At 38.8% G+C, this 21898-nt stretch overlaps 1 protein-coding gene across 1 annotated transcript in view; it reads right to left on the bottom strand.

The window, feature by feature from the left end:
* LOC127428454 (collagen and calcium-binding EGF domain-containing protein 1-like) overlaps window positions 1–21898 on the bottom strand; it is an 83486-nt gene that overhangs the window by 14520 nt on the left and 47068 nt on the right. Inside the window, exons 3-6 of the mRNA XM_051676841.1 lie at window positions 10579–10631; window positions 8626–8760; window positions 7707–7844; window positions 2956–3062 (exon numbers count right to left, since the gene is read on the bottom strand). Coding sequence (XP_051532801.1) covers window positions 2956–3062; window positions 7707–7844; window positions 8626–8760; window positions 10579–10631 — 433 coding nt within the window. The remainder of the gene's footprint in view (window positions 1–2955; window positions 3063–7706; window positions 7845–8625; window positions 8761–10578; window positions 10632–21898) is intronic.

Raw genomic sequence — 21898 nt, 5'->3', positions numbered from 1 at the left:
CTGTGCAACAAGTCCAGTCGTGAAATTTCCTCGCTACTAAATATTCCACAGTCAACTGTCAGTGGTATTATAAGAAATTGGAAGCGATTGGGAATGACAGCAACTCAGCCACGAAGTGGTAGGCCACGTAAAATGACAGAGCGGGGTCAGCGGATGCTGAGGCGCATAGTGCGCAGAGGTCGCCAACTTTCTGCAGAGTCAATCGCTACAGACCTCCAAAGTTCATGTGGCCTTCAGATTAGCTCAAGAACAGTGCGTAGACAGCTTCATGGAATGGGTTTCCATGGCCGAGCAGCTGCATCCAAGCCATGCAACACCAAGTGCAATGCAAAGAGTCGGATGCAGTGGTGTAAAGCACGCCGCCACTGGACTCTAGAGCAGTGGAGACGCGTTCTCTGGAGTGACGAATCACGCTTCTCCATCTGGCAATCTGATGGACGAGTCTGGGTTTGGTGGTTGCCAGGAGAACGGTACTTGTCTGACTGCATTGTGCCAACTGTGAAGTTTGGTGGAGGGGGGATTATGGTGTGGGATTGTTTTTCAGGAGCTGGGCTTGGCCCCTTAGTTCCAGTGAAAGGAACTCTGAATGCTGCAGCATACCAAGAGATTTTGGACAATTCCATGCTCCCAACTTTGTGGGAACAGTTTGGGGATGGCCTTTCCTGTTCCAACATGACTGCGCACCAGTGCACAAAGCAAGGTCCATAAAGACATGGATGAGTGAGTTTGGTGTGGAAGAACTTGACTGGCCTGCACAGAGTCCTGACCTCAACCCAATAGAGCACCTTTGGGATGAATTAGAGCGAAGACTGCGAGCCAGGCCTTCTCGTCCAACATCAGTGTCTGACCTCACAAATGCGCTTCTGGAAGAATGGTCAAAAATTCCCATAAACACACTCCTAAACCTTGTGGAAAGCCTTCCCAGAAGAGTTGAAGCTGTTATAGCTGCAAATGGTGGGCCGACGTCATATTAAACCCTATGGATTAAGAATGGGATGTAACTTAAGTTCATATGCGTCTAAAGGCAGATGAGTGAATACTTTTGGCAATATAGTGTATCTTGTCAGCCGTTCAGACCAAATACAACTAGCACTACAATAGGTAGATGAACATAGCCCAGAACAGAACCCATGCATCTCGAGATGTTTTTAAAAGTGGATGTTCTTTTAAACTTGACATGGCGTCTAAAAACACAGCCCTCCTGTGCAAGAAAAGGCACTGCGGTTAAAGATGTCCATCTAGCGTATGTTTACACCGAAAAACAATTAAAAAACAGAGCAGATCGGTCCCTTACGGCCTGATATACTTCTGGAGAAGTTCTTCGTTCAGCGGTAAAAAAAAGTTGTAAACAGCCGAGTAACAGTCTGCTGTTTCTGTACATTCAGACACCCGCCACACCACTGTGGGAGGCGTTTAGAAGTACATTTAAATATGAGGACACTACATGTAAAACCTTAACTAGTGTGACATTAAATGTGTTATCAATGACTTTGTGCTTCTTTCTATGAGTAGAATTCACGAGATCATTAAAAGTTGTTGTTTTAACCACTCGATGATGATTTAAAATAACACTGTAAATGCAGTAGAAAATGTTTAATTTGTCATTCTCAATTCATGACGCCAATGCACTAACCAGCTATACACGGCCATAATATGCGCCGGTTACACTCTGTTATTGTAATTTATGATGAAACTGATACTACTGCAGAGAATAAAGAAAAAATAATGATGATAGGCTTACTTTATGAAAATGCGTGAATGGCTTTCGGTGCAGATGGCACATGAGTGAATAGGCACTTGAGAGTATTTGAGTAGATTTGATTTCTTTTGTAAGCTAATTAAACAAACAAACAAAAAAAATTGAATGACATGGTCTTGGAAAATATCTCTTCGTGATTGTACAATGTAAGTACATTTGCACCAGCTCACTAATAACTCTGCATGCCGATGAGTTCATGTTGACTGATCTTCCAGACTGAACAATGCAAACAAAGTAGGTGGAGCTTCAGGTCACAACTACCAATGATGTGGACCAATGGTAGTAAGAAGGTGTTTAGCATTCGGTAAGAATTTTTCCTAAAAATTCGCCCAGGTGAGCTCTTACGAACCACCGAAACGAACACAAAAACACCTTCTTTTTGGCCAGATTTTGTTCTAAATTATGTTACACCAGTTAATTCTTTGATTTTGTATAAAGTATATTGGGGCCTTTAGAAGGCAGCATAACTATTTCATAACTTTTGGAACAGCCTTTGCATCAGGACTCAGGAGTGTGCCTAAAATACCTTAAAATACTGTCTAGATAGGCAGCTCACTAGGTTTTGGGACAGAGTTTATGAGTACATTAAGGCAAGAGGTAAAAAATAAATTGGGGAGAAGTTACAAAATTGGTCAGAGAAAGCATCTGTATCAATCATATCAGAGTCTTTGTGCATAATAGAAAAATAACTCAAGCCTCACTCTCACTGGTTTACATTCACTTTATTTTATTCTCTCAATCTGTTCCCTCATAGTCTACAGTACCACGAGAGCTTTATATCAAGTCATGACCATGAGGGTGCTGAGTGGATTTGTTGACAATCTTGCTTTGACTGCAGAACACTGACTTTGCACCCTTACCCCGTCTTAACCACATTCGGCATGTTCAACGTGATTTACTAGCCTGCAGCAAGGACAGACATAAGTCACAGTACCAGATTGCTCAGGGGTTTGGACCGTGTTTTAGCACTTTTTATTTAGTCTATAAAGCTGCCAACATGTCCCCAAAGACCTGTATAACCTGAGTTCCACTGGCTTGTGAAATATTGGCAGGTATGCTCTCGTTGGGTCAGCTCACGTCTATGGATGAGGACATGTATATAAAAAAAAAACCTCCTGTTTTTTTTTTAATGGCTACGGCCTGCAGGGTCCTGCAGGTAAAAAAGGTTTAGAGTGGTAGGGGCTGGAATTGGGTACCTTCTGTTTGAGTTGGAGAACAGTCATCTTCATACGATGGAAGTCCTCACATGTGGCTGAGCATGTTCCCTCTTTCATGACATTGTCTGACTTCTCAAACAGCGGAGCTGCAAAGATACAAAAAAATTGTGCATGCAAACTTTAAAGCCAAAGTGTGCAATTTCTGTGTAACTAGCATCACCAGACAGAGTTGCTAAAATATTGGCTTTTCAAACATGTTTCCTGAATAGTCTTGGCCTGCCATTCATTTGTCATACCTCTAAAGCTATTTAAAAAATAACTAAGAAAGTCAAAAAGATCCTTTAAAATGGTGAAAAGCTTTCCCTAACATATTCAAATACATTTTCTTACCCACAATCTTGATGTTGATAAAAATAAATTAAAAAAAAAAACGTTCCATGGACACATTATGCATCAATTACACAACGATTTATAGTTTCTTTATAATAAACGAACAGAAATGTACTATCTTTTCCGATCCTGCCAAAGGTCTGCTAAGTTGCATCACAATCTCTTTTGAGACTCTAACAACTTAGTTTGACCAGCTGTTGACAGCCTCATCTGATCCACACACTGTAATCTCAATGGCCTGGATTACTCAGAATTCCTGTTTTGTACGCCTGGACTATGGCAACCAAGAACGTCTTGAAAGATCATCTTGTTTGTGCTCGCATTGACCCAAAAGAGAGGAAACAGCACACAGGAAACCCTGACAGACTGACACGCTCCACAAGAAGGGCTAGAGATAGATGGAGAGAGAAGGGGGGTGTGATTGATGCTAATGCTAACTGCTAGCTGGTGTCCTAAGTCATTAGCCGCGATGGGTCAGTGGACTTCCAGCTGGGAGGAAGGAAGCAATGTCTTATAAATGTGTCAAACCAGAAGAGGCTCCAGAATGGATTTTTTTTAATATAGTGAGGTTAGATTAAGAGTTAAGACACATTTGACATGAAATCAGAGGGAGTGCAGCTCTTGGCACGCAACCAACGTCCAATCACGCTGGTGCCATAGTGATATTTCCTTGTGCTCCATGTTTCAACTTCAAAAATATTTGTGCAAAAAAACATCCAGTAACTTTCAGACCTTCAGAAAACTTCTTCCCCAGAGTAATAGACCATTTATTGAAACTAAGATGAAAAATGGCGAAATGAAAATTCGTAACTTTCCAATTTTCATTAGAACAAATGCACATATTACCACCCACATTTACATGTCAACACCACATATAACGCCCCAGTCATGGTGATTCAATATGAATGAAGAAAGATATTAGGGGTCCGTAATGCTTTAAGCAGCAACAAACACTGTTTAATTCTAAGGGTAAGAGAGAGGGTGGAAAATTGTCAAACTAAATTATGACCACTTTGGCACAGAAAAACTTTACTAACATAAGTGGACCTCAGAAGATAATTGTTTTTATAATATATATATATATATATATATATATATATATATATATATATATATATATATATATATACACACACACACACATACACACACAAGCATACACACACACACACAGCCATTCAAAAGTTTGAAGTCACTTGACTGAAATGTTTCTCATGATCTTAAAAACTTTTGATCTGAAGGCATATGGTTAAATGTTTGAAATTAGTTTTGTAGACAAAAATATGATTGTGCCAAAATATAAAATTATTTCATTACAAAACTAACATTTAAAAAAAAAAAAAGTTTTTCAAATGGATGACTTGGACCAACTAATTAAGAAATGCAGACAATAAATGCCCATCATAGATGGGAACTCCTTTAATAATGTTTCTTTAAAAGCATCCCAGTGTGATACCTAAAGAAGTTGGTTGAGAAAATGCCAAGAGTACGTTTCTGCAAATTCTAAACAAAGGATGGCTACTTTGAAGATGCTAAAATATAATTTTGTTTATTTATTTTTGGATTTGTTTAGTCACAACATAATTCCCATAATTCCATTTTTGTTATTCCATAGTTTTGATGACTTCGATATTATTCTAAAATGTGAAGAAAAAATAATAATAAAGAATGAGTATGTTACCCCAAACCTTTGAACGGCAGTGTGTATACATTCTGTATATTAGGGGTGTAACAGTTCTCGGTAAAAAAAACGAACCGTATGGTTCGCCACCTACGGTTCGGGAAGCACTGGCACCGCGGTCGGTTCACCTCAAGTTTAATGACCCATCTGGAGTACAAGAAAACAAAGCGTCAATCAAACAGGCACAGTTACAACCTCTGCTAATGCTCCTGTATGGCTTTGTAGATGGACGCTCCGCCTGTGTTTCATGTAGGTCAGCTTGATGACATCACTGTTCTGCAAGTGTTGTGTGTAGTTAGTTGAGAATGGTAAGTGGAGAAAATGAGCCGCTGATAGAGAAGCCCCTTGCGTTTATCCTTTCTGAGAACATTTTCTTTTTGCAGTCAATTACAACAGCGATGGTGAAAATACGTTTACAAAACAGGCACTGTTTGCAGACATCGCTCGGCATGAGTGCTGTATACTGGTAATATATGTAAAAAATGCGCATGAGGGTTTATTTCAAACGTGCACGCAAGTTCTTCCCGTTACCTCGAGCGGCTGTAATCTATCGCGAGTGTCAATAATGTGCTTTGATTAATGGCATTAAGATGCCATTATAGTAATACATTGATACATGATTAATCTTTTACGCTGACATCACACAGGGAAAGGGCCGCAGGTGAGCCAAAACTGCACACACTCCCTTCCATTTATAAGCAGACACTCTGTGCTAATTCGGACAGACATGAAACAATAACTGAAGCACTTGGGGTGCTCATGTGGGATTTCCACATATTATTAAAATACTCGAGTAGCATTATCACCTCTCTCATCAGCATGGCATTTCCATCCACAGAACTGCCACTCACTGGATGTTTTTTGTTTTTGGCACCATTTGGAGTAAATTCTAGACTGTTGTGTGTGAAAATCCCTGGAGATCAGCAGTTACAGAAATACTCAAACCAGCCCGTCTGGCACCAACAATCATCCATGCGATTATCTAATCAGCCAATCATGTGGCTGCAGTGCAGTGCATAAAATCATGCAGATACGGGTCAGGAGCTTCAGTTAATGTTCACATCAACCATCAGAATGGGGAAAAAAATGTGATCTCAGTGATTTGGACCGTGGCATGATTGTTGGTGCCAGATGGGCTGGTTTGAGTATTTCTGTAACTGTTGATCACCTGAGATTTTCATGCACAACAGTCTCTAGAATTTACTCAGAATGGTGCCAAAAAAAAAAAAAAAAAATCCAGTAAGGGGCAGTTCTGTGGATGGAAATACCTTGTTGATGAGAGAGGTCAACCAAGAATGGCCAGACTGGTTCAAACTGACAAAGTCTACAGTGACTCAGATAACCGCTCTGTACAATTGTGGTGAGAAGAATAGCATCTCAGAATGTAGGATATATTGTGTGTATATATATATATATATATATATATATATATATATATATATATATATATATATATATATATATATATATATATATACATACATATATATATATATATATACATACACACACACACACACACACAGTGGCATGCAAAAGTTTGGGCACCCCTGATCAAAATTTCTGTTGCTGTGAATAGCTAAACGAGCAAAAGATGGCCTGATTTCCAAAAGGCATAAAGTTAAAGATGACACATTTCTTTAATATTTTAAGCAATTTTACTTTTTTATTCCCATCTTTTATAGTTTCAAAAAAACAAAAAATGAAAAGGGCCCAACAGCAAAAGTTTGGGCACCCTGCATGGTCAGTATTTATTAACACCTCCTTTGGCAAGTATTACAGCTTGTAAATGTTTTTCGTGGCCAGCTAAGGGTCATTCAATTCTTGTTTGGGGGATTTTCACCCATTCTTCCTTGCATAAGGCTTCTAGTTCTGTGATTCTTGGGCTGTCTTGCATGCACTGCTCTTTTGAGGTCTATCCACAGATTTTCTATGTTTTGGTCGGGGGACTGTGAGGGCCATGGCAAAACCTTCAGCTTGCACCTCTTGAGGTCATCCATTGTGGATTTTGAGGTGTGTTTAGGATCGTTTCCTGACTAAATCCCTTCCACACCTATGTGACAAAGAGAGTGCCATGGATGGTCATGTGCAGACAGGAAAGAGTATATCTTTGGTTCTTTGTGCTCTATTTAAAACCTCAAACTCTGGAGAATCGCCTTTCCGTGCTCTATTTCTGAAGTTTGTTGGAAAAGCATTGGGCAAATCAAAGCAGTACTGTGAGGTTCAGAAATGCAGCGTACAAAGGGAAAGCATTTAGACGGACACCAAGAGGTGTTGAGTGGAGATTACCAGATGTTTGGAGAAGAATCGATAAATTACAGATTCCTTAGAAGCACACATTTATCTAGAGTAGAAAAGGATAGAGACAGACGGCAACATTGAGACATGTTTCTAGTGAGAAACAGACACATTTTTAAAAGTTTTTTTTTTTTTTTTTTTTTTTTTTTTTAACTTGACACACATTTTCATAAACAATTGAAAAACAGCACAGATGGATGTAAAAATACATTCAGTGTGAATGGCCCCAAAGAATATGGCCAAAAGAAGGTATCTTAGGAGGTAGCATAATTATCCTACCATTTGTAACAGCCTTTGTGTCTACAGCACACCTATTATGCCTTAAAATGCTGTCTAGGTTGGCAGCTCACTAGTTTTTGGATCAGAGCAATAACAAAGATCCAAAGAGAAAATAGACGGATAACATGGAGAGTACACTCACCTCTTTCGCCCTTGGTGCATGTTTTTCCATCATCCTCTAAGTAGAAGCCTCTCTTGCACTCACAGCGGTAACTGCCTGGGGTGTTCACACAGATCTGTGAGCACACCGTCTCGTTGTTGCTGGCACATTCATCAATGTCTGATGCAAGAACAGAGAGTGAGAGTGTGAGTGATGGAAAGCTGGCAATGCACAAGGATGTGAAATTCACTCCTCAGGCTGTATGGAACACTTCTGTGAGATTGGTATGAGAAACTTAATTTGACATCAGATCAACTTAAAGGAATATTCCGGGTTCAATACAAGTTAATATCGATCGACAGCATTTGTGGAATAATGTTGATTACTACAAAAATAAATTTTTACTTGCCCCTCCTTTTCTTAAGTAAAAGCAATTAATCTGGGTTTCAGTGAGGCACTTAAAATGTAAGTGAATGGGGCCAATCTGTAAATGTTAAAATACTAACTGTTTCAAAAGTATATCCACAAGACATAAACAATATGTGTGTTTACATCATTTTAGTGTTATAAAAATGCTTATTAACCTTTTCTGTGTAAAGTTATAGCAATTGTACAACTTCATTGCCATGACGATCTATTGTCATCAAACCCTTAAAACCACTGTAAAAATTATGATTCAAACAACTTTACACCTCAAAAAACAGAAGGTGCTTTTATAAAATTATAAGCTTCACATTCCTGTCTTTAAACCCTAAAAAAAATTGGTCCTATTCATTTTCATTCTTAATTTTCTTTCCCCTTTGGTTCCCCCACAATCTTGAATATTTGACAGCATTCCTAATAGCGGATCAGAGTCGTAGCCTTGTGTCTATCGTGTAGCATCCCGAGTAATGTGAAAAAATTATAGAGAGAATGCTTTGGCTTTGTCAATATGTTAATAATAAGAAGAGCAGAATCTTACCCAGGCAGTACGGTTTCTCGCGGTTTTTATGACGTTCTCGGTCGTAACGATAACCAGAGTAACAGGTACACACCACACGGCCGAAATGATCGGTACACTGTTGTTCACAGGGGGCACCAGCACATACATCATAGTCTGTAGACACAAACACACCCACACACAAACAAACCAACAAATATAAACACAACATAAGAGAAACTGGATAAACAAATATAAAATCACAGGATTATGAAAAAAATAAATCAGCCCAAGTGCAAAAAGCACAATATTGATTTTTCTAAATTAATTCTACCAGTGCTTAGAAGTCATATACAACTGTTTTACTGCATAAGTCTTTTCTGTCACTATTTTATTTTAAATACTAGGGGAGGGTGGTACGACCAAAATCTTATAAATCATGGTGTGAGTAATGTTATATATCATGCTGGTAATGTATATATCACAATATGGTTCTTTTTTTCTGTTTGATCAACCAATATCAGACAGGATTTTTCTGGAAAGCTGTGTGAAAATAATAATTTTTGCAGTTCCGTTTGGTGGCACAGAAATTACACACAACTTCAGATTTAAAGGGATAGTTCACCCAAAAATGACAATTCTCTCATCATTCACTCACCCTCATGCCATCCCAGACATGTGACATTTTTCTTCTGCTGAACACACATTTTTTTTGAAGAATATTTCAGCTCTGTAGATCATTAAGAAGAATGTGAAAGTAAAAGTGATTTACAGTAAAAAAAAAAAAAAAAAAAAAAAGGACTTAAATATTGATCTGTTCCTCACCCACACCTGTCATATTGCTTCTGAAGACATGGATTGAACCACTGGAGCCTTATGGATTACTTTTATGCTGCCTTTATGTCTATTTGGAGCTTCAAAATTGGTTAATAACAATTCACTTGCATTGGGAGGACCTAAAGAGCTGAGATATTCTTCTAAAAATCTTTGTGTTCAGTGGCAGAAATTAAGTCACACACATCTGGGATTGCATGAGGGTGAGTAACCAATGAGAGAATTTTCATTTTTGGGTGAACTATCCCTTTAAGTTGCAACGTTGATGGGCAACCATAAACAACCTAACGTTCCATTTTGCCTACATGTGGTGTGTCACATCAAAACTTAATCGCTGACACAGTTGTAGAGTCAACTATAGTTTTCTGCTTGGTGCTGGATTTTTTATTTTATTTATTTTCTCCACAGATAAATCATGGTACAACGGTATAGTAGAATCTCTACACATTTCTATATATATTTAGTCATACAGTCCAGCCTTAGTAAGTACTTAATAAACACTCCAGTTTGGGAAGCCAGTACTGCATTTTCTAACCCAAGAATCTCTCACATCTTTCCTTTTCCCCAATCTCTCCTGAAAGAGCCAAAACATCCCAGGCACAGCATGGAAAATATGTATCCATTTTAAATGGTCTCTTTATGTGTTTCTCATCAGCAGAGAGAGAGCAGGTAAGGACACCAGAGAACAGAAACAACATAGAAAAATACTTTAAAAACAAGGGACTTTCTCAATGGGCCATTCCAGAAACCACTACACACACTCTCAATGTGGCAGATCTTGGCAGGGTGGACTGCAGAATGCAGACAATATCACTGTAAGCTTTAATTTGACAGTTATGAGTAAAACTCATTAGAGGTTTGAAGCCCATCCAAAGATGGAGAAGGAATATTACTTTATTCATAAGCTAATATACAGATCTGTTCCCACAAGAAAAATACACACATAAGGTAATCAAGCAATCGTTACTTGGGTGGAAACTCTGCCAAGCTTTCTAAGGTGTGCAGGAAATGTTAAAACAACATTAAACAGCCCTAGCTGAGTGGTTTCCAAAAGGAATGATTTTGTTTAGAATGCTAATGGGAGACAAGGGAAAACATGTCCAGAAATATCACAGAGTTCATGCCAGAGGCATTAAAACAGGGGAGAGGGTGGGATCTTACCTTCTGGAATACACTGTCCCAGCACAAATTTAAAACCATCACAGCACTTCTTTCTGTAAGGGAGAAGATAAATAAAACAACTTTACTAGCGCTGTATAATATAATCATATAAGGAATACAAATTAAAGAGCCACAGTTTATAAAACAGAGTTGTATATAAACAGAAACTACATTTGAACTCTCCAGCATGATGCTAGGGTGCTGTGTGTGGTTGCCAGAGGTTTACTAAGGTATTTGTTTTTGTAAATGTTGCTAGGTGGTTGCTAAGGTGTTCTGAGTAGTTGCTAAGTGGTTGCTTACTGGTCCAATTCAAAATAACCTATACAAGAGTCTCTATGATATTCTGGTCATAGAGACTCTTGACTTCAATGCAAGTCTATGGGATTTTCCGCCTGTTTTATTGTCCACCAGGTGGAAATCGTAAATTCAATCACTCATATCACAACAATCCAGGTGATTTTAAGTATCATTCATGTCCGTAGCTCAAAGGTGCTGGACATACGTCACTTATAATCCTAAGTAATACTCAAAAAAAGACCACATAACGGGGCCTGGGTAGCTCAGTGGTAAAATACACTGGCTACCACCCCTGGAGTTCGCTAGCTCGCTAGTTCGAATCCCAGGGTGTGCTGAGTGACTCCAGACTAAGCAACCAAATTGGCCCGGTTGCTAGGGAGGGTAAAGTCACATGGAGCAAACTCCTCATGGTCGCTATAATGTGGTTCGCTCTCGGTGGGGCACGTGGTGAAATGAGCGTGGTTGCCGCAGTGGATGGCGTGAAGCCTCCACATGCGCTATGTCTCCGTGGCAACGCACTCAACAAGCCACGTGATAAGATGCGCGGGTTGATGGTCTCAGATGCGGAGGCAACTGAGATTCGTCTTCCGCCACCTGGACTGAGGCGAATCACTACACAACCACGAGGACTTAAAAGCACATTGGGAATAGGGCATTCCAAATTGGGAGAAAAAGGAGAAAAATCCAAAATAAAAAAATTAAAAAAAAGACCACATGGGTGTATATAAATAGAAATAATACATTCAGAAAGAGTTTAAGACAAAAACACTGAATGGCCCCAATCCAGTCTGAATCTAATCCACATGTATTATTAATGTACTTAAGTGACTCTTCTGTTTTGCAATTTTCATAGTTGGATTTAATGTGATATCCATGTCCACATGGGTATGTGAGACAGACAGACAAAAGAGCCAGAGGAGGATGATGTTCTATTTCTCGACAGTGATGGAATACTCACCTTCAAGGTAATGCATTGAATAATAACACCCTCCTCTCCCCTCGACATTCTCCCTCTCCGAGTGGCCACTGTGGAAGCCAATCCACTTTCGGCACAACGAGGGAGCAACTTGCAAGCACTAACAAAATCACTCTTGTCAACACCATTTTACAATGATTCCCAAATGTTTCTCAACCATCCAAATAAAAAACAAAAACAAAAAATACACATGGAATTTGGATATTAAGTAGTAAAGATATTATTTCCAAGTGTATTACTCATGAATTTCATAAAACTGTTTAGTCTAGTAAGAGCAAGCTCTATTAGTCTCTGGCAGCAAACCAATCAACAATTTTGTAATGGAGCACATTAAAAAGTATATCAGCATGCTTTAATTAAATCAGTTTATGAGCTAATCAGAAATTTAACAGCTAATATATTTCCAGACAATCTCTTTTACAGGCAGAAACAAAGCACATCTGAGCCAGGCTACTATAGTGTGGTTTGAATCATGGGACCCATTTAGGTGGTCTGATTCACACAGGAAAACTTTATTGGTTTGTTTGATGTACTAAATGAAAATATTGGGAGGTGCAGTCACACACACACACACAAACAAACTCAACCAAAACACAGCGAACTCTTGCTGTATTAAAGACGTGCTTTCTATATCTTAATGTCCACAAAAAATAATAAATACATAATAATGGACTTCAATTGCATTGTGGGCTAAGACAGAGTTTAAAGCAACCATATGTAACTCCTTTATGGAAATGACATTGTGAAAATATACATAATTAACACTCAAAGCAAGATTTCTTGTGGATAATCACTGCTAAAAAGAAAACAATCATGTACCAGAACTTTGCATTGAACTAAAACACATTTTAACTTTATTTCAGGATATGTGTGTGTCTTTCCACATAAGCCTATTTTTTCTGCTACATGTTGCCCAGAACTAATGGGTGTCTGTGGACCACCTTCAAATGCTTCATAATTTTCCCACACTGTTAACAAGAATCTGTAGCATTCTGTATGTGTACTCTCTACTCTTTAAAGGTTCCAAAAAGGGTTTTACAGTCTGATGACATACAAAAACCTTTTTGAAGTGCATTGGGAGAAACTTTTTAGGTTCTTACGATGCCATAACCCCCTTTCCCACCAACAGTCCCGGTACTTTTCCCTTACTTTTTCCCTTCTCTTATGAGGAATGGCACACCAGAGGAGTCTTTTTCTCTTTTGCATTTGCACTAAAAAAAAAAGTAACCACAATAGTGACTTCATCTAGTATCGACCATTTTTCTTCTGATGTTTCTGGCATGTGCGATGCAATAGCAACAACAACAATGAAATCAACAACACAGACAGAAGACACCAGGATCAGATACAATTTTCTTGGGGCTGTTGAAAACATAGGCAGCTGCCTAATCAGTTAATGGTTAAACCAACAAGTGTTTTTGGATTAATGAAACTCTTAAGGAAACTGGTCTCTGAACAGTTTAAAAAGCACCTTATTTCTTCCTACCTAATTATACAGCCTGCAAAGGCAGCATTTTCCAGTTTTTGGACACAACATTTGTCTTCAGGTTACAATTTACACTGGGCACATGAGCCGTGTGTGTGGTGTCCTTGAAGCGGGAGTGAGAGATAAGATGAGCCGGTCTTTAACCACACAGCACGCTGAACTCAGCAGACAACATGTTGAAAAAGCACTATAAACAATATCAACACAATCTTTTACAATAAAGCCTTTTATGACAACATATATACCTGTACTGAATACTCACTAATTTACTCATAAGACGTCTTGATGCAAGTTAACCACGCAGTAACAGGCACGCAATACTTCCCTCAAGTAAACAAGATTTCATGGTTTAGTGTACAATAGAGTTCAATTACCACTCTCGATAAACATCTTATTATTTATATCTGTCATCCCAGGAAAAATTCTATGTAGTAATCCAGAAATCACTTTATTTTCTGTATGGTCACTCAGTACAAATAGTTCAGATGCGCTGAAAACTCAAAGTGTCTCCCGATGAAGTCACGCAGCAGCTCTTCCCCCTCAAACACAAACAAACAAACAAACAAACAAACACACACACACACATGTGTGTGAAACAGCCCTGCTAAAAAAAAAACCCATCTTAACCAGCATGCAATTCCCATGCTGGTCTAGGCTGGTTATATTGGTTAGTGCTGGTCTAGCTGGTGGACCAGCATAGTCTTTCTAATGAAGCTGGTTAAGCTAATTTAAAAGCCTGGTGGAGACACTAGCGCACCAGCATCCCATGCTGGGGGACCAGCACCCAAAACACAAAATAAGCTGATGACCAGCAATGATGGTCTTATAGCAGGGAGGTGATTCTCTTTGGATAATTTTGTTGGTTTTATGTTATTTCTGTTAAGGGAATTGTAAAATTAGAGGAGTCTTATGAGTAGCAGGCTAGCAGCTATAAAAAACTGTTTCAAATGGCGGCTGCTAACTTCTTGCGCTTGTCAATGCTTTATAGGTTTTTAACCAGTGATAGGTTGTAGCACCTCCCACAGTCCCTCTACATCCCCAAAAGTTTCTACCCTGGAGTAGGAGCTAAAAATGTCACTTAAAACGTCTATGAGGAACTCTAGTTCCTCAGGTGCGAAAGCGACAAAAAATACCAATCCGGGGAAAAGTACTTAAAATGGGCTTTAGTACCTGCAGTGGAAAATGGCCTATAGGAGGACCTTTATAAGGTCATATGATGTCATAGGGAACCTGTACTAGGTCCTATGATGTCATAGGGAACCTTTATAAGGTCCTATAATGTCGTAGGACACATTTATAAAGTCCTATGATGTCATTGAGAAACTTTTCAGTTCTTATGATGCCATGGGAGAACATTTTAAGTAGTTGCTGTGATGCCATAGAGGAATCTTTTTAAAGTTTCATGAAACCCCCCTAGTTCAGGACCAGTCATTCACAACTCAGACTTAAAAAAAAAAAAAAAAAAAAAAAAAGGGTTTGAAAGGGGTATGAAAATGTGTAAAAAGGTGGGCGCGTTTTGGGTGGGAAGGGGTTCAGGACAGGAGGGGGTCAAGCACAACAGCTGACTCCCTCCCACTCACAATAGAGATGTCTGAACATCAAAATGTTTGAGGAAACAAAAGAGTTTTGTGGCACTTTGTTATATATCAGTCATGGGACAAAATTATGAATGTGAGAAGATTGAAGATGACAGAACAGTTTGCAAATCAAAGAATCTGATATTTTGTTGTGCAGGACTGCTTAGAGACATACACACACAGAGCACTTTATTAGGAACACCTGTACACCTACGTATTCATGCGATTATCTAATCACCAGTCGTGTGGCACAAAGTGTCCGTAAACCCTTTATGCCTAAATCCCGGTAAATTTCATATGATGTAAAGGAAACCAAAAAGAGTTTTTGAGCTTTCCAACTTAGATTTTTCGGTTGTTACCATTGTCATCTGTTTTTAAACAAGATGCCGTGTTATCCTGTCCATGATCAGATGTACAGAGAAGACGTGATGGAATCTATGCATCTCTAAACAAACATGTTCCCTCTGGTCCGGTTGACTGCAATCCATTCTGATGAGTGATTCCGATCTCTCCACAATATTCTGTGTAAAATTCCGATCTCATATTTGGACCAGGAACCACTGTCACATTCATGTGTGATTTTGAATTCTCCGCTGTATGCGATCTCATGCATGAGGCAGTGCAGTAATTAGATGGAAGTGTTCCTTCTCAAGAATAATTTTGAATTCTCCACTTTATGCGATCTCATGCATGAGGCAGCGCAGTGATTAGATGGAAGTGTTCCTTCTCAAGAATAATGTGGATAAACACTCAGAATCTAAAGATGTATTAGTGTACTCTGCAACCAACCACAAGAGTTTATGCTTATACCTAATATTTTATGATGTTACTTCAAGTTTCGTTTTGAATCCATTAGAACAAAATGGCTAAAAAGAATTACCACTTTACCCTTAACAATAAACATAATGAGTGCTATGATTGTTTTTGCTATCATTAACTTTTTTTAATCTCCATATTTTTTAGTTTCCATATAGCTAACTTGAAAAGCCTATATGGTAAAAAGCCTCAAAAGGGTTTACAGTTCACTGATGAGCCAAAACATTATGGCCACCTGCCTAATATGCTGTTGGTCCTCGCATGCCGCCAAAACAATGCCGACCCTCCGAGGCATGGACTCTACAAGACCCCTGAAGATGTCCTGTGGTATCTGGCACCAAGACATTAGCAGAAGATCCTTCAAGTCCTGTTGAGAAAAGTGCCGCCCTGGATCGGACTTGTTGGTCCAGCACATGCCACAGATGCTCAATCGGATCGAGATATGGGTAATTTGGAGGCCAGGGCAACACCATGAACTCTTCATCATGTTCCTCAAACCATTCCCGAACAATGTGTGCAGTGTGGCAGGGTGCGAAAGAAGCCACTGCCATCAGGGAATACCATTGCCATGAAGGGGTTTACCTGATCTGCAACGATGTTTAGGTAGGTGGCACGTGTCAAATTGACATCCACATGAATGGCCGGACCCAGGGTTTCCCAGTAGAACATTTTCCAGAGCATGACACTCCCTCCACCTGTTTGTCATCTTCTCACAGTGCATCCTGGTGCCGTCACTTCCCCAGGTAAACAGCGCACACGTACATGGCCGTCCACGTGATGTAAAAGAAAACGTGACTCATTGGACCAGGCGACCTTCTTACACTGCTCCCAAATCCAGTTCCGACACTTGCTTGCCCATTGTAGGTGCTTTTGACGGTGGACAGGGGTCATCATAGGTACTCTGACCGGTCTGCGGCTACGCAGTCCCATACGCAGCAGGATGTGATGCACTGTGTGTTGTGACTCATTCCTCCCATAATCATTATTACAATTTTCTGTGAATTTGCCACAGTAAACCTTCTGTTGGTTTAGACCAGACGGGATAGCCTTCGTTGCCCTCGCACATCGATGAGCCTTGGGCACCCACAACACCCTTTCTCCGGTTTGTGGTTTGTCCTTCCTCAGACTCACCACTGCTGACCGGGAGCACCCCACAAGCCTTGTCATTTCAGAGATGCTCTGACCCAGTCGTCTGGCCATAACAATTTTGACCTAGTCAAAGTCGCTCAGGTCTTTACTCATCCCCATTTCTTCTGCATTCAACATGTTGACTACGAGAACTGATTGTTCACTTACCATCTAATCTACCCAGACCTTGACCTGTGGCCTTGTTAGGAGATGATCAAAGTTATTCGCTTCACCTGTGAGTGGTCTTTATGTTATGGCTCATCAGTGTATATTGGAAAAGGTGCTGCAAGGAATGCCTAAAAAAACTTTCAAAAACTGAAGAGTGTTGAGATATCTCTTACCCCTGGGTCTTTCTTTCTTACCCAAGCAAACTCAAACTCAGCATACTGTAAGACAAGCCCATGGTGAGACGCAGAGCTGTAACTGTGCAGCTTAACACAAGTGCCGTAACTCACATTTAATGTGAGAGGGTGAAAACAACAGAGGTGGAGAGAGTCCGCAGGGAGGAAGTGCTTGAGAAGTGAAAGAGGAGGGCAGATGAGGCACAAATCTTCTGCCGTGGGAGGTGATGATGTGTATGTGAGCAGAATAAGGTGGAGGTGATTTTCACACATGCATGTTTGCAGTCATGTGCACACTGTGGCTCACTGATTTATATTCACATTGTGGCTCACTGTTTTATATTCACTCTACCAAAATAAAATCACACATGCATATTCAGTACATGCACACCGCCATACGGACATTAGAAACATAATCAATGCAAGGCTTTTGCTCCAATACAGCTGTAAATTTGCGACTTACTGTATGCATATGCTGCTCATAAATCATCCAGTAGCGAAGTAGAAATCACAAATGAGATCTCTTTCTGTTTCTATTTGACAAAAATGAAATGGAGAGCAAATGGAGACTTTTGCTGGAGTTTCCTGCTTCTCAGATGTTTCTCCTGAGAGAAAGGCCCCTACAAAACATGACTATACAAAAAGGCACACATCATCTTTCGCCACAAACTCATGAGAGTTTAAAGTTTAGGCACATTTATATCCAAAAGAAAAACCTTTCTGTTTCTGTTTTTCTGCTTTGCTGACAACAAAGTTACCCTGATCCTTTCTAAATACACAAATTCTGATATGTCCCTGTCTTAAATAACACACAGAGAGAACAGCCATAACTGACCCTGGACCGGTCTCTTACAGGCTAAGCTTTCCAAAAATATTTTCAGAGCTTTGTTTATTGACTCTCTGAGCTGTTTATACTCAGATTTCCCTCCATCTGGGACATTCACATTGGTCACAGTTTGAGGGTTTGGAATTATTTAGTTTGATAAAAAAAAAAAAAAAAAAAAAAAAAAAAACTCAAACTCAGACATACAGTTATACCGATATTACCAAAATAACTGATAATATCAATATCGTACAGCTGGTATACTGTATATTTACCGAGTTGTATTGTACTGACTCTTAGATTTTCTAAAATATATGTGGTCTTTTAGATTTTGTATTGGAATCTGAATTATTCACCAATTTGTTGTATTAGTGCCTAAAATTGTCATATGGTGTGACCTGAAAGTTATTGTATATAAAATGAAAATGGGGTGTACTTTTCTTAAATAACTCACTTTATCATAATTATTTATCATTACTATCTTGAGATCCAGAACTTCCTTGTGCAAATTCATTACATTTTGTATTATTTTTATTAATCATCACTTTATTAATCAATCTTTCAATATATTTTAGATTAATTCTGACAAAAATGCTTGTGACTGGCTGATACTATTTTCCATGTGTTCTATTGATATTTTTATGATTTATCACTAAAAAAGCCTTTTTATTGTCACAATTCTGAATGTCACACCAAGTGATATAGTGTCACACCATAGGATGAACCACACCACAACACAATTTGTCAATGCAAAAACATTTATTATATGCATTTAACATTCAAACAAAAACAGTTTAAGAAAAAAAACTGTTGTAGTGTCAGTGTCAATTGGGCTGTTGTCACTAAGCTGCACCTCGTCATAGCAGCATTCTGTGCACTGGCGATGCATGCATCTTTCAACTTCTGTATTGCACGTTACACTTGAAAGGAGTGCAGAAAGGCTTTTTGTGGGGACCAAGCCTCTTTTTGCAAGACTGTCCATCAGAAGACACATATTTGCATGTTGGTAACACGCACATGTGTTGCGGTCACGTGGCTTTGCCTCTGTTATATAAAAAGGTCTGTACCTTTTAAACTGCCTGTAGGACATGCAGTGTTCTTTCTCACATTTCTGCATGTAGGCCTTATGGAGATCTTTTAGAGAACTGGTAAGTATTCTTCTTTGCTTTTTTCTCTTTTCTGCCAACTGTGTCCTTTTTCCCTGGGAGAAGAATGCTGTTTTCATCCAACAGCAGAAAGGACTCCACTTCATATTTCTTCGCCTTCTCAGACTTTTTGCATGGTGGCAAGTGGTGCTTCTCACTGACTGTTTTTCTTTGTAGACTTTTCTCATTAGCACCTTATTTCTGTTCTTCTGCCTTCTTAACTGAGTCTTAAGCTTCTCTATCTCTGCTCTACAAGGGCTTGGTGGTGGTGGTGATGTTGGTGGACTTTCCTAGTTTTGTGCTGAAACAGGATGTTCTGGTGTGCTACATTGCACTGGCACTGGGTCAGGCTGTATTTCCACTTCATAGTTAAATAAGTTGTCTGGGGATGAAGGGGTTAAGTTTATTACCACTTGTAGATTTCTTTTATTTGTCCTATATTTTAACGGTGCATTTCTCCATAATTCTCTAAGCTTTTTTCTTCATGATGGAGGAAGAGACTTCACTCTGAATGTTTTGATTTCCCCTCTGAGTTTCTTCTCTTTGTATCTGTTAAAAGAGAAACAAATCAGTGTATTCAGGTGGCAGGGGGGGGGGGGGGTTAGGTTTGGGTGGTTTATGAGGAAATTGTTTTAGGTTACAAACTGGTAATTACAAGGGTATTGTGCTATAAATGTGGTTTATGAGAAAATTTCTAGTGTCCCAAGTGTGACAAATGGAGTAGGTAAGTATAGATTCCCTGACTGAAGTAGGTATACATCTTTTTTCATGTGATGATAGACAAAAAATATAAAAGTGTTAAAAAGGACAAAACATATATTAAACTTAGCTATTAGTTATAAAATACAAGAATAAATTGTTAGCTCAAATGAATAATTATTCTGTGTGCATGAAAATACAGTTCATATCATATGGTGTAACAAATGGATCATGTGAAGTGACAAGCAAAACCTGTCACACAATATGATGTAGTGTCACACCATATGAGGTTTAATGCACTTAGCACAACATTGGGCTTTGTGGTTATATGCTAGCATCCTAACAGCATACCCACTGCAATATGGTAACATATTTAAAAGTAATAATGACAAACAAGTAATTTATATTTGGCATTTTTATGTAAAAAGTGTCACACTAATAGACACTGGGAAAGGGTACTGAAGTGGAAGTGCCAAAAAGATTTGATTTATTGAAAAAATGACAAGAGACAACTCACCTTGTAACCTTTCCATGTGCTTCTAAGATGTTTTCTGTACTTCCTGGTTGAACAAGGACCCCTCCTCCACAAGGGTCTCCAAACAATTGCTTGTTTAAATATCAAAATATATTGTCACACCATATGATATCCATTTCTAGGACAAAATCTTTTTGATCAGAGCTGACTCAAAATATTATGCCTTGACTTTGAAAAGAGCAGACTCACAAATAGACATCCGTGTTATCATTCTGTACTTTATTGAGGAGAGTTGCATTTATATTTCTTAGTTTTATTCAAGTTTAACTTTGTGAAACATGCTTGGGACACCATATGAGCTTTTCCATTTTAGGTTGAAAACTGTGAAAAAGTGAGTGAGTGACGAATTGCATGAATGTTCAGTATGTTCTAAACAATATAAAAAAACTTTGACAAATTGAATGTTTGAGTGTTTGATGCTCAGAACCACAAAAAGGCCATGTCACATCAACCACCCATACATACATATAAACAAATGCAAAGTATTCGTTGCATTTTCATTATGTTTGCATTTATTTTTGTTTAGCCTTTATTTTTGGTTATATTACTTAGAAAATGCATTATATGTCACAAAATACAGTATGTATCATTATGCAAATATTCTGGCTTGCATGAAAGTGTTTATCAGTGCCATATTCTTCAATTTGAATAATTAATAAAAAGCTTTACAACAGACAGATGAACAAGAATTCCAGCTGAACCAAATCCCATAATGTCCTAAACAGAGTCTGAAGTGTTCAAACATGAAATCAAGCTTCACTGTATACACGACACAATCCAAAACTATGTAAATAGACAAAACTTCACAATGGCTGTAATACTTTTCCTTGAGCGACAACAGATGTTGTGTTGGAAGTCTTCTACAGATTACGATTACTTTCACTGGTTCATATTATGTCTGTGACACATCACTGGCTTCATCTCAGAAGCTCAAAAACACAAAACTAAACAAGTCTGTGTTGTGTAAGTGTTGAACGCAGGCCTGCATTTAACATGTGCTGTATATACATACGTCTAAATAGGCCGCAAAAGACAAAATATCTCACAAATGAGCAAAAATCGTGGGAGAAAAATCTTTTTTTTTTTTTTTTTTTTTTAAATAAGGTCAATGGCACTATCATTTAACAACGTGACACATATTAATGTGAAGTCATTGAATCACTCCTTATATTAGCGGAGAGTTTGTCAGCATGGTTAAGAGCATGATGCAGGCCAGATTCTCTGCATCTCAGTTTCCCTAATGACTGTCTCCCCTTACAGGACCTCTGAGAGACCCTCCAGTCTACTAGTGCCTCAAGTCCATGAGAGCAATTAGATGAATTAGTGCATGATTCCTACATATATTTTTCAATATTACACTTACACATGACAAGAACTCTATACAAATGTGATTGTTGTTTTTAAATATACAATTATTATAATTTACATATTTTCTGCATTGCTGCCATAATGCTAGTGTGCTGTGGCCGGTTGCTCTAGTCCACAGAAATCTAGGGA

The sequence above is a fragment of the Myxocyprinus asiaticus genome, chromosome 38 (assembly GCF_019703515.2).
Source record: "Myxocyprinus asiaticus isolate MX2 ecotype Aquarium Trade chromosome 38, UBuf_Myxa_2, whole genome shotgun sequence".
NCBI lineage: Eukaryota > Metazoa > Chordata > Actinopteri > Cypriniformes > Catostomidae > Myxocyprinus > Myxocyprinus asiaticus.
This window is presented reverse-complemented; position numbering and strand designations above follow the sequence as displayed.